This window comes from Erpetoichthys calabaricus, chromosome 5 (genome assembly GCF_900747795.2).
Source record: "Erpetoichthys calabaricus chromosome 5, fErpCal1.3, whole genome shotgun sequence".
Taxonomy (NCBI): domain Eukaryota; kingdom Metazoa; phylum Chordata; class Cladistia; order Polypteriformes; family Polypteridae; genus Erpetoichthys; species Erpetoichthys calabaricus.
In genome coordinates, this window is record NC_041398.2 from 28,049,070 (window position 1) to 28,063,438 (window position 14,369).

The 14,369-nt window shown below is 41.0% G+C and overlaps 1 protein-coding gene across 1 annotated transcript; it reads right to left on the reverse strand.

Moving 5' to 3' along the window:
• Window positions 1–1,948: 1,948 nt before the first annotated feature.
• On the reverse strand, window positions 1,949–10,030 carry LOC114651571 (gastrula zinc finger protein XlCGF57.1-like). Its single transcript, XM_028801390.2, has 3 exons — window positions 9,875–10,030; window positions 7,070–7,533; window positions 1,949–3,758 (listed from the first exon to the last, which is right to left on the reverse strand). Exons 2-3 carry the CDS (start codon window positions 7,371–7,373, stop codon window positions 2,617–2,619), a joined length of 1,446 nt encoding a protein of 481 aa, XP_028657223.1. The 5' UTR covers window positions 7,374–7,533; window positions 9,875–10,030; the 3' UTR covers window positions 1,949–2,616.
• Between the last annotated feature and the right edge of the window lie 4,339 nt (window positions 10,031–14,369).

A 14,369-nucleotide genomic window follows, 5' to 3' on the forward strand; every position in this document is an offset into this window, starting at 1 on the left:
CAGAACCTAAATTGCAACTAATTTCTGTATATCCTAGAAATTTGATTCTGTTCATCTGGACAAAGTTTTTAAGTGGGAGAAATATTTCAAGACTTATCCAAGTCTCTTCCTCAGTCTCAATTGACTGCCGGTTTCCCCAACCTTATAAACAGTACCTTTGCTTAATCACAGAGACTAGCACCATTGACAAAGGGCCAGTTGATCAGTGATATGCAAATTGTCCACTGATTAGTAGACGTGTGAACCATTCATAGAGGGTTGAGGAATGGCTGCAATCACAGCATTGTAAGATGGCGACAGATGTACCCTTAGGCCCCCTCCTCTGTTCAGAGATGGTCGTTCCTTTTTCACGTAAATGGCCTCCTTGATTCCTCTCTCAAACCAGCGCTCCTCCCTGTCCAGGATGTGCACCTCTTCATCTTTAAAGGAGTGACCACTATCCTGTAGATGTAAATAGACTGCGGAGTCCTGGCCTGACGAGGACGCTCTTCTGTGTTGTGACATGCGCTTAGCCAGTGGCTGCTTGGTTTCCCCGATGTACAATTCACGGCACTCATCCTGGCACTTAACTGCGTAAACTATGTTACTCTGTTTGTGCCGTGGGACCCGATCCTTGGGATGGACCAATCTTTGGCGTAGCGTGTTTTGGGGTTTGAAAGCCACTGAGACCCGGTGTTTCGAGAAAATGTGCCTCAGCTGTTCCGATACTCCTGACACATACGGGATCACTAAGGGTTTTCGCTTAGGCAGTAGATGTCCTTCCTCTCTCATGAATCGCTTGGAGCGTTCTTTAGGTGTCCTCCCTGCTTTGACAAAGGACCGCTGGGATATCCACATTTACTCAGGGCCTTTTTGACGTGGTGTTCTTCTGCTTCCCTGGCCTCTGAGTCTGTGGGAATGGCGTTAGCTCTGTGTTGTAGAGTCCTAATGACACCTAGTTTGTGCTCTAGTGGATGGTGAGAGTCAAACCTTAGATACTGGTCCGCATGTGTGGGTTTACGGTACACATCCACTTTCAAATGTCCCCCGTTGACGATGGAAATTTCACGGTCTAAGAAGGCTAGCTTGTTATTTTTCATATCCTCTCTGGTGAACTTGATGTGTTTGTCCACCCCGTTGATGTGGTCTGTGAACTGTGGTACCTCCTGAGATCTGATTTTCACCCAGGTGTCATCCACATATCTGAACCAATGGCTCGGTGGTGTTCCAGGATAGGATGATAGAGCCCTCTTTTCCACTTCTTCCATATATAGATTGGCTACTATAGGTGAAACAGGGGAACCCATGACACACCCGTGCTTCTGCCTGTAGTACTGGCTTTTGTATATGAAATACGTTGATTGAAGAAACATTACTAATGCATGAATACCTAATAATCAAGTTTTTGCTTTTTTCCCCCAAAAAAGCGTTTTTGAAATGATTCTGCTTAGGGACGGTAACTGCCTCATAATAAGAAGACCAGGGTTCATGTCTTGGGTGCTCCCTGCACAGAGTTTGCATGTTCTCCCCTTGTTCATGTGGGTTTCCTCCCACACTCCAAAGACATGCTTGTTAGGCGATTGCTGCTGTTAAACTGGCCCGTGTGTGTGTGTGTTCACCCTGTGATAGACTAGCACCCTGTCCAGGTGCTGTTCTTGCCTTGTGTTCAGTTCTTACTGGGATAGGTACCAGCTTCTCTGCGACTCTCCCCTGCAGAAGTAGGCTAGGAAAATAGATGGATGCTGCTCAGAAAAAGGCTAGCTCCCAAATGCATCGATTTTTGATTATTTTACATTATTATCACATACACAGAAATGAGACTGAATTATCTGATGACCTGTTCTCTTCAAGCATTCAAATGTATGAGCACATCCATTCATTTATGGGGGACATCAGGAAGATAAAAGCTTTTCCTTATCCCTAAAACACATTTTTTTTTTATCATTGTTAGAACAAAAATAATGTTCAATTATTCCTTCACTATCATACAAATTTATTATTTGCTTAAATAAACAAGACAAACATTGCCATCACATTCACACATTTCAAGCTTGCCCAATGTCCTCTTAGCATTTCAGCCTCTTCTTATTTATATTGTCCTAAAGTGGGCAAAAAGTAAAACCAAAAAATAAAAAAAAACCTGAATGGTCTTCACAAGTAGCACCTTAAGGCAAAAGATATTTTGTTCTTCATTTTACCTACCATTTAGTTTCACAGTCGGTAACTCCATTTCACAGTTCTTAGACCAGGTTTAAATCATAGAATGGAGTTTGTACAATCCACAATCATTTGGAATTCCATTAAAAAACTGTGTTAGGCTAAGATACAGTGCAAGTGAAAATAAAAGTAAACGTGAGTTTACAAGCCCTTTACTAGATTTGTAATTATTGAATAGTAAGTTGGGCTCTTAATAAGAATACATTGAGATAAACTAGATCTCCATCCAGGGTTCATTCCTACCTTGCCACCACTGCTTTCAGACTATGCTTTTACTCCCTGCAATCCTGTGCTAGAAAAAGGGAGTTCATGGAAGTAGCTAAAGAAGAACCTTTCTTACATCTTCACCTCTTATTATTTTATCCAGCATGAATCCAATAGTGTCCTTGTGCAAATATTGGCTTGTAACACTCGCAAGTTTTATCTGGAGTGAATTCTTGTGTGTACTTGAAGGCTGCTGCTATGTCTAAACTGCTTACCACATTCACGGCAGGAGAAGGGTTTTTCTCCCGTGTGAATTCTTGAGTGTGCCTTAAGCTGCTTGTGCTCTGTGAACTGCTTACCACATTCTGGACAGCGATGCGGCTTCTCGCCAGTGTGAATTCTCAGATGAATATGAAGATCCGTCTTTTGGAAAAATTGTTTGCCACATTCAGAACAGCAAAATGGCTTTTCACCAGTGTGAGTTTTTGCATGCCTCTGAAGATTGCTTGTACGCGAGAACTGCTTGCCACAGACTGGACAGCAGTGCAGTTTCTCTCCAGTATGGATACTTGTGTGAGCTTGCAGGCTAGCTTTGTGTGTGAATCGCTTACCACATTCAGAGCAACAAAATGCCTTCTCTCCGCTATGAATTTTTAAATGTGTCTGAAGGTTGCCCATCTGAGAAAATCGTTTTCCACATTCAGCACAACAATGTGGCTTTTCCCCAGTGTGCACTATTGCATGAGTTCTAAGACCACCTTTCTGTGCAAATCGTTTGCCACATTCTGGACAACTGTGAGGTTTCTGTCCCGTGTGAATTCTTGAGTGGGTCTGAAGGTTTCTGAGTAAGGAGAACTCTTTACCACAATCAGAACAGCAATGTGGCTTCTCACCTGTATGTGTCCTCGTGTGAATCCGAAGACTGCCAATCACAGAGAAACATTTGCCACATTCTAAGCAGCAATGGGGCTTCTCTCCACTGTGGATTCTTGAGTGTTTATGGAGGCTACCAACTTGTGAAAAACATTTGCCACATTCAGAACAGTGATAAGGCTGCTCTCCTGTGTGAATTCTCCGGTGCACCTTGTAATGAGATGCACGTTTAAAACTTTTTCCACAGTCTAGGCAGTTGTAAAAGGCTGCACAGTTGCGTCTGTGAGTCTGTTGAGTCCTGTTTATGCTGATCTGTATCTGCTTCTTGACAGGCACAGGATCAAAGTGTAAAGTAGTCCATTTCAGATTCTCTTCCCCCGACATGAACTGATGCAGATTTTCACCATGATCCTCCCGTTGACTCCTGTATTCAAGAGTGTCCACTGTAACAGAAGACAGGGAGCAGATGACATCCTCTGGTAGATCTGTTTTAAGGCACAAACACAAACCCAATTTAGACAGTAGGTCACTCATGGGGGAATGATGATGTGATCTAAAGTGATGGTGTCTTTTTCAAACTGGCTTATAAGTCTTGAATGCCAAAGTCAGTTTTTAATGCCATGCTGGCTCCTGGTGTGCCCTTCCGCTTCCCCTTCCTGAAGACAGCACTGCCCCAGCAAACTCTTACAACGCAATCAAATATTCAAGTCAAGTTTCTTCTTATGCATAGTCAGTACAATGAAATTGATATTTGCATGTCTCCTCAGAAAAGTTGACAAAAATACAATCAATAAATAAATAAAACATATACTTGGCATGGACTGTATTTAGTCATGCTATGATACCCTAATTGACTTAACAATGGAAAAGTATCTAGTTTATTTCCATAAGATGTAATGTCAGAATCCATATTACTAACCGAGAATGGTAAACCGGAAGGCACGGAACCAGGTACACGGCGATGGATGCAGGAGACATAGTGCACAGGCGCCTACAGCTCGCGTCTCATAAACCGCAAGCAAAGTCTGATCCACCGCGAACGAAGGAGTCACGGCTCAAAAACGAAAGAGCTCAACTAATGAAGGAGTCACGGCTCAAAAACGAAATAGCTCAACTAACGGCACACAGAAAAGAGGATTCTGCACTGCACCCCAGAGTCAAACGGAAGACACTACGGCGTCTGCAAAGGTCCACAAAGATAGTACGGAAGGCGCGAGAAAGTACGAAAGGCGCAGGCGCCTACACCGCGCTTCTGAACTAAACGTTCACACTACACAGCATGGTCCAGGTAATAAGAATAAACGAACTCTCCATATTAAACGTACGGCATCCTCACACGTCCAAACCATATAGCATATGTGAATCACATTACAGTGATGCATTATTAACAGTACAAACACAGAAAATGCTCCGTATTAACAGTAAGTGCAATTATCCATATTACTAACGGTAGACAACGGATAACTAATGGAGTCACGGTCACGGCTCCAAAACGATCCAGCTCAACTAACGGAGCTACAAAAGCGAGCCCGCATGGATAAAAACAATAGATGCAGGCGCCTACAACACACGTCTGAAACCGCGGAAGCAAAACTGTCTCGGCTCCAAAACCAAACAGCTCGACTAACGGAGCTACAAAAACGAGCCTGCATGGACAAATACAATGTAGATAGACACCTACAATGCTCGTCTGAAACTGCGGAAGCAAAGCAGGCACGGGTTCAAAATGAAAGACCACAACTGACAGAGATACACAAACGAGCCCGCCTGGATAAAATCAATGAACACAGGCGCCTACAGCGCGCGTCTGAAATGCCGCAAGCAAAGCAGGCACGGCTCCAAAAAGACAGAGCTCGACTAACGGGGCTACAAAAACGAGCCCGCCTGGATAAAACAAATGAACGCAGGCGCCTGCAAAGCACTTCTCAAGCAATGCAACCAAAGGAGTCACGGCTCCAAAATGAAACATCTCAACTAACGGATATACAGAAGCGAGCCCACCTGAATACAATTAATGAACGTAAGCGCCTACAACGCGCCTCTCAAACAGCAGAGTCAATAGAAAAACGGCAAAGAAAGGAATGACAGACGGCCGCTAAACTATTCCGCCAATTAGCTGACAACGCATTCTGTAATGAGTCCACTATTAGTGAACATTCATTAGGATTAATGAATATACTTCCTTCGTTCGTCATCTACACCTTTACACTCCAATATATCTCATACATTCATCAATGTATTTCGGGTTACCCAACACCGGGGGTAGGCGAGCGAAGCCCCCTTGTAATTGCTAAGAGACTGATTTATCACAGCCTTTGCTTACTGTAGCTGATTTTCTATGGGTTTCTGTACAGTTTTTTAGTAGTTCGTGGCCTTGTCTTTGAATTTTTAAGCCTCAATCAAATGGTTTGAGTTGCCGTCCACATGGTTCTCACAATACATGGCAGGACTTGCTGCCCATTCTTCTTGACAGAACTGCTATTAAGTTAGGTAGGTTTGTGGGCCTCCTTGCTCAGACACACTTTTTCAGTTTTTTTTTGGGATTCAAATTGGGGCGTTGTGGTTACCACTCCAAAACCCTGGTCTGTTGTCCAGAAGCCATTTGGTTACAACTTTGGAGATAAGCTTTGAACTACTGTCTTGCTGGAAGACAAATTTGCAACCAACTTTGAACTTTCTGGCCAATGACTTGAGGTGTTGCTTTACAATTTCTAGATACTCATCCTTCCTCCTGATGCCATTTATTTTGTGAAATGCCCCAGTCTATGTATCCCAACAATATAAAGCTGCCCTGCTTCACAGCTGGGATAGTGTTGTTTAGTTTAAAAGTCTCACACTACTTCTTCTATACATCATTCTAGCCAAACAGTTCAATTTTTGTTTCATCTGACCACAGAGCATTTCTCCAAAAGGCCAGATCTTTGTCCAGGTGATCATCTGCAAACTTCAGTCTTGCATTTTTATTTCTCACTTGGGGTATGGGCTTCTTCCTTTTGTGACAGCCCTTCAGGACATGGTGATGAAGGACTTTCTTACTGGTGGATGTAGATACTTTGATATCTGATGCCTCAAACTTTGAAATTCAGTTTAACCTTTAACAACAAAGTCTGTTCATCCCAGGGAGGCATATTGTGCTTCCATCTTGAGTGATGCAATGTCCATGTGGACCCTGCATATTTGTATTTGCGCACAAGTGTTTGTGCAGAAGCTTGTGGTACCTTTAGTTGTTTGGAAATTGCTCCTAAGGAGGAACTGGGCTAGTGGAGGTCCACATTTTTTTGGCAGAGTTCCTTGGATTTTTCCCAGAGACAGCAAGGCACGAACTCTAAATGCAGGTCAGCCCTTAAATAAAGCAACAATGGCACTCTCAATGAACTTCAAGACAAATCATGAGATCAACTTCTTGCCTCACCTTGGTGAATGTCAACCTAGAACCCACTGAAAATCTGACATAGTAAATAAAAGTTAAAATAAATCTGACTCTTAGCTATTATTTTGCCATTACCACTTATGGAAAATAAAGACAATGCCCTAATTGACTTACCATAGGGAATGGTAACATGACATGTGTGGAGGTGTGAAACATGGAGTTAGAAAATATTTAGCCGAGGTGGATGGAAACTGTAAGAGAAAGGTAGGGAGAAGGAGTAGCTAATGGAATTAAATCAATGAGAGGTAATGTATCTGGAACAAAACAATGCATTCACATGGAACACTGAGAAGCTATCTGCTTCTCAAACTCACTGTGAGGTGAATCACCATTTAAATTAAACAAAAAAAAAGTGCTTGCATTTACCAGGTTGCCTTGAAGATAGTTTGTCTTGCTCTTCTCTGCTGTCACATATATGCTTGCATTCAAACTCCAGTGACTCTGGCTTCAACTGAACTGAATCTTCTTGAAGAGTGGAAGGCCTTGAACATATCTTCGCAGCAGAGCTGTTCCCTATAGAGTCCTCTTCTTTGACACATTTTACAATTTCATGATTTTGTACTTGAATGCTGTCAAGTAAAGCATCCTCATTTTTGAAAGCTACAGGCCCCCACTTACAATCTTCCTGTTTCATAGAGAATGCCCCTGGTGTTAGGTGAACAGGCTCCATTATGCCGGCTATGTGCAAAGCAATCTTCAATGATACTGCCACTGCCGCCTCCTCCTCCTTCGTGTAATGACTCCTCTGGTCTTCTTTGCCTTTACACACTTGGTCGGGAGATTGTTGCACATCACACAGTCTGAATGTTGACAGCCCAGCTTACTTTTGTCTGTGGAAAGAACAGGGGAGAAAGTCTTAACAGCTGTCCCAGATATAATTGAATGTATTTAGTGCAACCTTTAATGGTCTTCTCTCTTCACCAAATGAACATAGATTTCTGTTAAACTTTTAACAACTACTACTTTTAGCAAAACATTTAACATTTACCATTAAAATTTCCTATGGCATTTGTAGTTCAATTGATGGTTTAAGTGCTGCTGTGAATGATGTTTACTACCATCCTTATTGTGCACTGTTGTGTTCTTTGCTGGAGCTTAGCCAAATTAAATTACATGCATCAACTTATTGAAACCACCATCTTTACATGATTTCTGTTCATAATTCCAATGAGCATTTATAAAATAATAAATTATCCAACCATGCATTTTCAAAACTCATAACAAGGGCAGAGTTATAGGGTAAGTTGGAGCCTACCCCAGTAATCACCAGGTGCAAAGCAGGAATAATCCATAGATGGGGCGCCAGCCATCACAGGGAGAACACACACACACACACACACACACACACACACACACACACACACACACACACACGGAGCAATCCACCTAACCTGCATGTCTTTGAACACTGGGTAGGAAACCCATACATGCATGGAGAGATAAAAGCCAAACTTAGAAAGTCAAGGTTAATGTTTAAATTCATGTAAGTGTTTGTGTAATTTTTATAAAATATCAGTTTCACAAAGCTACTTAGATAATGGTATAATCTATTAACCCCTGTAAACTAACATTTAATAGAACTTTCTTTGCTGTTCCTGTAATAACAGAATGTTAATTATTCAGTTAGGATATAGGCTCCCTATATATATTTATTTATTTATTATAAAAAAAAATCTTGGGAGGGAGACGAGATGTGATCTTCTTGGAAGACAATTTGACATCTTGCGAGAGACACTTTAACGTCACGCGAGACAAGGCAGTGAGACAACATTTAAAACAAGTTTAAGGATATCTAACCTAGCAGTTGTTGGAATGCTTTTGGCAGACAGACATCATGTGCTCCCAGCTCTTAAAACAACGACAAGCGGCGCTAGCAGATGATCCAACCGCTTCTCCTTAGCGTGCGTTCAGCGTCCACCTACCTACATGAGTGACAAAGATGCGAAGTGGCAGATGCTGCTGTGCAGGCTTTTAAATGATCGACGTGCAGCGCGACAAACAGAACACGCAGCTCGCAAGCAGCAGCAGAAACACAGCAGCTGATCCGACGGCATCTCCTCAGCATGCGTTCAGCCACCCCCCTTCACAAGAGGAGCAGCGGTATACGTCCGGTGAGAAAGATTTAACCACGCCATACACGAATGAAAAAGCCTTAAAACTTACCAAAAATAAGCTAAAAATGATATGGCTGATCTGCATCTTGAGATTACACATTATTATAAAACAGAGTATCCATGTTGTTTTAAAAAGGTAAAAATGCAAACCATTGTTGAGAAATTTCGCAAATTTGAATGGTTGTCTGTATGTTTCATTTAGCCAGCTTGCCCATTCGTCTTCGTCTGTGTGGACTTTCCTTGGAAAGGCGATACCAAGTGCCGTTATTGACAACATTGAAGGTTGATGCAAAGATGTGATTTGCTGTTTCTGTTCTGTAGACAACTAGACAATAACAACTGAAAAGTTACAAGATCATTTTTATTCTTTCACTATACAGAGGCCAATCCACCTAACCTGCATGTGCCGAGACTGTGGGAGGAACCCGGAGCACCCGAGGAGAGATTGAAAACAACACGCACATGTGAACCCCAGTCTCCTTCAGTGTTTAACACAGCGCTACTACGGTGACACCTTGTTGCCCAATTATTAATTGCAGTCCTCAGTATCTTCCATTTGCTTCTCTAATCCAATAGAAAAGCACGCCTCAGATGATATGGCCACTTGAATCACAGCAACAACTAGTCTGTGGCAAATACAGCCGTGAGCCTCTACCCACAAGGAAATGGGCACTATACTGCTGGGTTGGTTGACAGGGGGATGATATGTGCACAGTCAACGCCACTCATGAAAATTCCCTGCACTGAAACAAGTGGAAAAAAACATGCAGAAAAGCGGACCCTACATCAACTCTGGACAAACACTAGGAAGAAGATTAATCGAGTCATAAGTTTTTCTCTACTATAGGCATAATAATAAAAACGATATATGGGGAATGTGGAGTAGGAAAAGAATCGCTTATTATGCGTAACAGGGATAGCAAGTTCAATCGACGTCTAATTGTGCTGTTGTATTCAGCACGGTAAGCACGCATTTCCCTTTACGTCGTTCTGTGAGCGGATAGGCCTACGCAAAAAAAAAAATCAGAGGCTAATTAGTCAAAGTTTATCAACTCACCGAAACCGTTTCCAATCGCTGCATCGCAGGTTTCCCGCCGTCTTTTAGATCCCAGTATCTTCTTTGAAGGCTTGGCTCGTCCATTTGTATTTTGTGTGCGCTTAAAATTACATATTTTTGTTATACCAAGCAAAAAGTTCAGCTAGCAGAAGAGCGCCTGCGCTATAAACTTGATTCTGACTGGCTATTTACTCCGATAAACATGATTGGCTATTGGGCGTCAGGGACATAGACATATATAGATAGACGCCGCATTCACTGTGTTGCCCAGTCGACACGTTACGTCAGCGCGTCCGCCATATTGCGAGTGGCAAAAGTGCTATTTAAACTAATACAGGTAGACGTGGAAACCGGGTTTTCTGATGATAAAACAATAACGTTTAAAACAGTATCGTTTACATACAACAGATTTTGGCGAATCGTTTAAATGCAATTATTTATATCAATTTATACACTAATAATGGCAATTAAATATAATATTATTATTATTATTACTATTAAATAATTCCTCCCATATAAGTAACATTTCTGCCATCTTCCATCTCCAAAACATTTCTAGAATTTGTTCTGTTCTTACCCAACACAGTATTGGTGGGAGCGGAGGATGCCATCATCTATATGCTACACCGATCCCTCTCCCACTTGGACAGAGGCAGTGGTGCTGTAAGAATTATGTTTCTGGACTTCTCTAGCGCCTTCAACACCATCCAACCTCTGCACCTTAGGGACAAGCTGACAGAGATGGCAATAGATTCATACCTGGTGGCATGGATCATGGACTATCTTAAAGACAGTCCTCAGTATGTGCGTCTTGGGAACTGCACGTCTGACATTGTGGTCAGCAACACAGGAGCACCACAGGGGACTGTACTTTCTCCGGTCCTGTTCAGCCTATATACATCGGACTTCCAATACAACTTGGAGTCCTGCCATGTGCAAAAGTTCGCTGACAACACTGCTATCGTGGGCTGTATCAGGAGTGGGCAAGAGGAGGAGTATAGGGACCTAATCAATGACTTTGTTAAATGGTGCGACTCAAACCACCTACACCTGAACACCAGCAAAACCAAGGAGCTGGTGGTGGTTTTTAGGTGGCCCAGACCCCTCATGGACCCCGTGATCATCAGAGGTGACTGTGTGCAGATGGTGCAGACCTATATATACCTGGGAGTGCAGCTGGATGATAAATTAGACTGGACATGCCAATACTGATGTTCTGTGTAAGAAAGGACAGAGCCGGTATACTTCCTTAGAAGGCTGGCGTCCTTCAACATCTGCAATAAGATGCTGCAGATGTTCTATCAGACGGTTGTGGCGAGCGCCCTCTTCTATGTGGTGGTGTGCTGGGGAGGCAGCATTAAGAAGAAAGACGCCTCATGCCTGGACAAACTGGTGAGGAAGGCAGGCTCTATTTCTGGCATGGAGCTGGACAGTTTAACATCTGTGGCAGAGCGAAGGGCACTCAGCAGGCTCCTATCAATTATGGAGAATCCACTGCATCCACTAAACAGTGTCATCTCCAGGCAGAAAAGCAGCTTCAGCGACAGACTGCTGTCACTGTCCTGCTCCACTGACAGACTGAGGAGATCGTTCCTCCCCCAAACTATGCGACTCTTCAATTCCACCCGGGGGGGTAAACATTAACATTATACATAGTTATTGTCTGTTTTTACCTGCATTATTATCAATCTTTAATTTAATATTTTTTTTTATCAGTATGCTGCTGCTGGAGTATGTGAATTTCCCCTTGGGATTAATAAAGTATCTATCTATCTATTGAAGTATTGGTTAATGCCCTAGACACCTCATGTATAGATTACTGCTATTCTATCTGGCATCCCACAAAAAATGTATCCATCGCTTACAACTTCTTCAAAATTCTGCTGCCAGGATAATAACCTGCTGTTCTAAATCCACTGAACATATTACACCTATTCTCTCTCAACTTCACTGGCTCCTTGTTAACTACCGAATACAATACAAAATACTGCTCTTAACATTTAAAGCTCTCCACAAACTCACTGATCTCCTACAGACTTACAGTCCTCTCGCTCACTCAGATCCTCATCTGCAGCTCGACTTTCTGTACCGCATATCAAACTCTGTTCTATGGGAGCTCGAGCGTCTCTCATAGTGCTCCTCAACTCTGGAATTCTCTTCCCTCTCATATACGTCAGCTCGATTCAATAACACATTTTAAAACTACCCTCAAAACTTACCTTTTCAAACTGGCATACAAATTGTGAATTTTGCACTGTTACTGCCAGTTATCTTTGTTTGTTTGCTAATTACTGCTTTTTGATTTATCATTCTGTTGTTTTAATTTTACTAATGTTATTTAACTTGTTTGTAAGGTGACCTTGAGTGCTAAGAAAGGTGCCTATTAAATAAAATGTATTATTATTATTTTTAATTATTGAGATGAAAACTTGACCAATATCTGAAAGTCAAAATAGTAAGACTGCAACTGGCAGTCTGGTCTTTCTTTTAACAGTGAAATGATTCACTCAATGACAAAAATAAACAATTTTATTGTTTATTGTTTTAATAATTTCTGAAAACATTTCACTCTCTCTCTCTCACACACACGCACATATACATACACAATATGGTTACTTAAATATATATAGGATAGGATCTAAAATCCATGAAACAGAACTGTCTTACATAGCTTTTTCCGTGTGTTGCCACTCTGTAATTTGAGAGTATTCAGTCTGGCAATATGGTGCAGCCTTAGTTTGTGGAAGACAGATACAACTAAAGACATGAGCATAAAATGATGGTTGTCAATTTTAAACTGTGTTTCCTTAATGTGCTCCTTGAGAAAAAACACATTATCTGAACCAATAACAGCCCGAATAAACTGATTGATCAAAGATACACTGACAGCTTGCCCTAATGTAGACTGTCGGATAACATGCTCAGCTACTTTGTCCACCTTGACTGTACCCTCAGAAGGAATCATCAAACCTCCTTTGTTTTTTAATGTGAGCAAGTGGTAGCTTTGATCATATGATGCCGGTACATCATCTGTTACCAAACTAGCACGGCACACATCACAGAACTGCTTTCTCAAAATCCCATCTAAGGGCTAGCTCCCACTGCTTCCTGAGGTGCATTTCTTTGGGAAACCTTCAAAGTTTGAGAAATGTTAACAGCTAACAACAATCTAAATAGTTAATGACTAAATATGTTTAGCCAAAACGTTGTTTGGAGGCTCACTTGAGCACATACATGAATAGCTTTGCTATCTTAGCCTGGCGTAGCTAAAGTTAAAATTATAAAACAGGATTTTCTAATGGCCAAATATAACCAAAACAATTGTTCAGCCTTACCTATGAAATGTAATCCCCCAGAATCTGGTTTGGAGCATACAGCGGTTTGTACAATCCCAACCAGCACATGCGTGAGGCATCTTTATCCACTACTTCACTCCACAGCAGTGCCACTCGCAATATGAAGGTGACGTTGATGTACGATGCTACGGGTCATGCGGCATCTAGTAATTCTATGTCTATGGTCAGGAATCCTAAATACAGTACTGGAGATTTTTTAATGCTTTATTTGTAACTAAAGACAAACTATGAATATAAATAATTAACTCTAAATAATAAACAATATAACATATATCATACAATTTAAAGGTCAGCGGTATTGAACTAATTTACATTATAAGTTTCAGTTAACACGTCAGTTTAGCTTTTTTTTATTTTTAATTTTCTGAATAGATAGATGTGAAAGGCACTGTATAATATGTAAAAGAAACCTTTATTTACAATTACATAACAGATAGTCTATATTTTTTACATGAAAGTGATTACACATTTTTTCAGAAAAGTGTTAAAACTTGGAAATCCAAATATTCATCTTTAACAAAGCATAAAAATATCGTTAATTCACCATATTTCTTGAAAATCTTTAACCTGATAGATATATAGATAGATTGACAAAACCTTGTTACAATGCAAAAAATGTGTTTTTTTACAGAAGCTCAAGAAATATTATAACAACAACAACCATTACCCTCATGCAGCCATTAAAGCTGTTATCATTTAGCTTTTTTACTGCATTAATCAATTAAATGAAAATATTTTCATAACTTCTAAGGTTACAGAGGTGTACACACATACACAGTACATTTACTGCATATCTATTTTTGGTGATTAAGGAACGTTACTAGTTCTATCTATCTATCTATCTATCTATTTTTCATCTGTGTGCAAATTTAACTTGGTTCTGCAAAACAAGGAGAATCAGATATCACAGCCAAAATGTAATTAAAAACACTGCTTAAAGGTCTTTACCAAGAAAACTTTTACAAGAGTTTAAAAATGAAGGTTTTCTTTTAGAGTTTATCTGCAATCTCGGATGTAGACAATACACCAGTGCTGACCTTTTATTCTGTATAACCTAAGATACCATGCACTGTGCATACTTGGGTCATTACCTTGGTAATGCTACAACAAATGCATTAAAATGGCAGTGCCCATGAAAT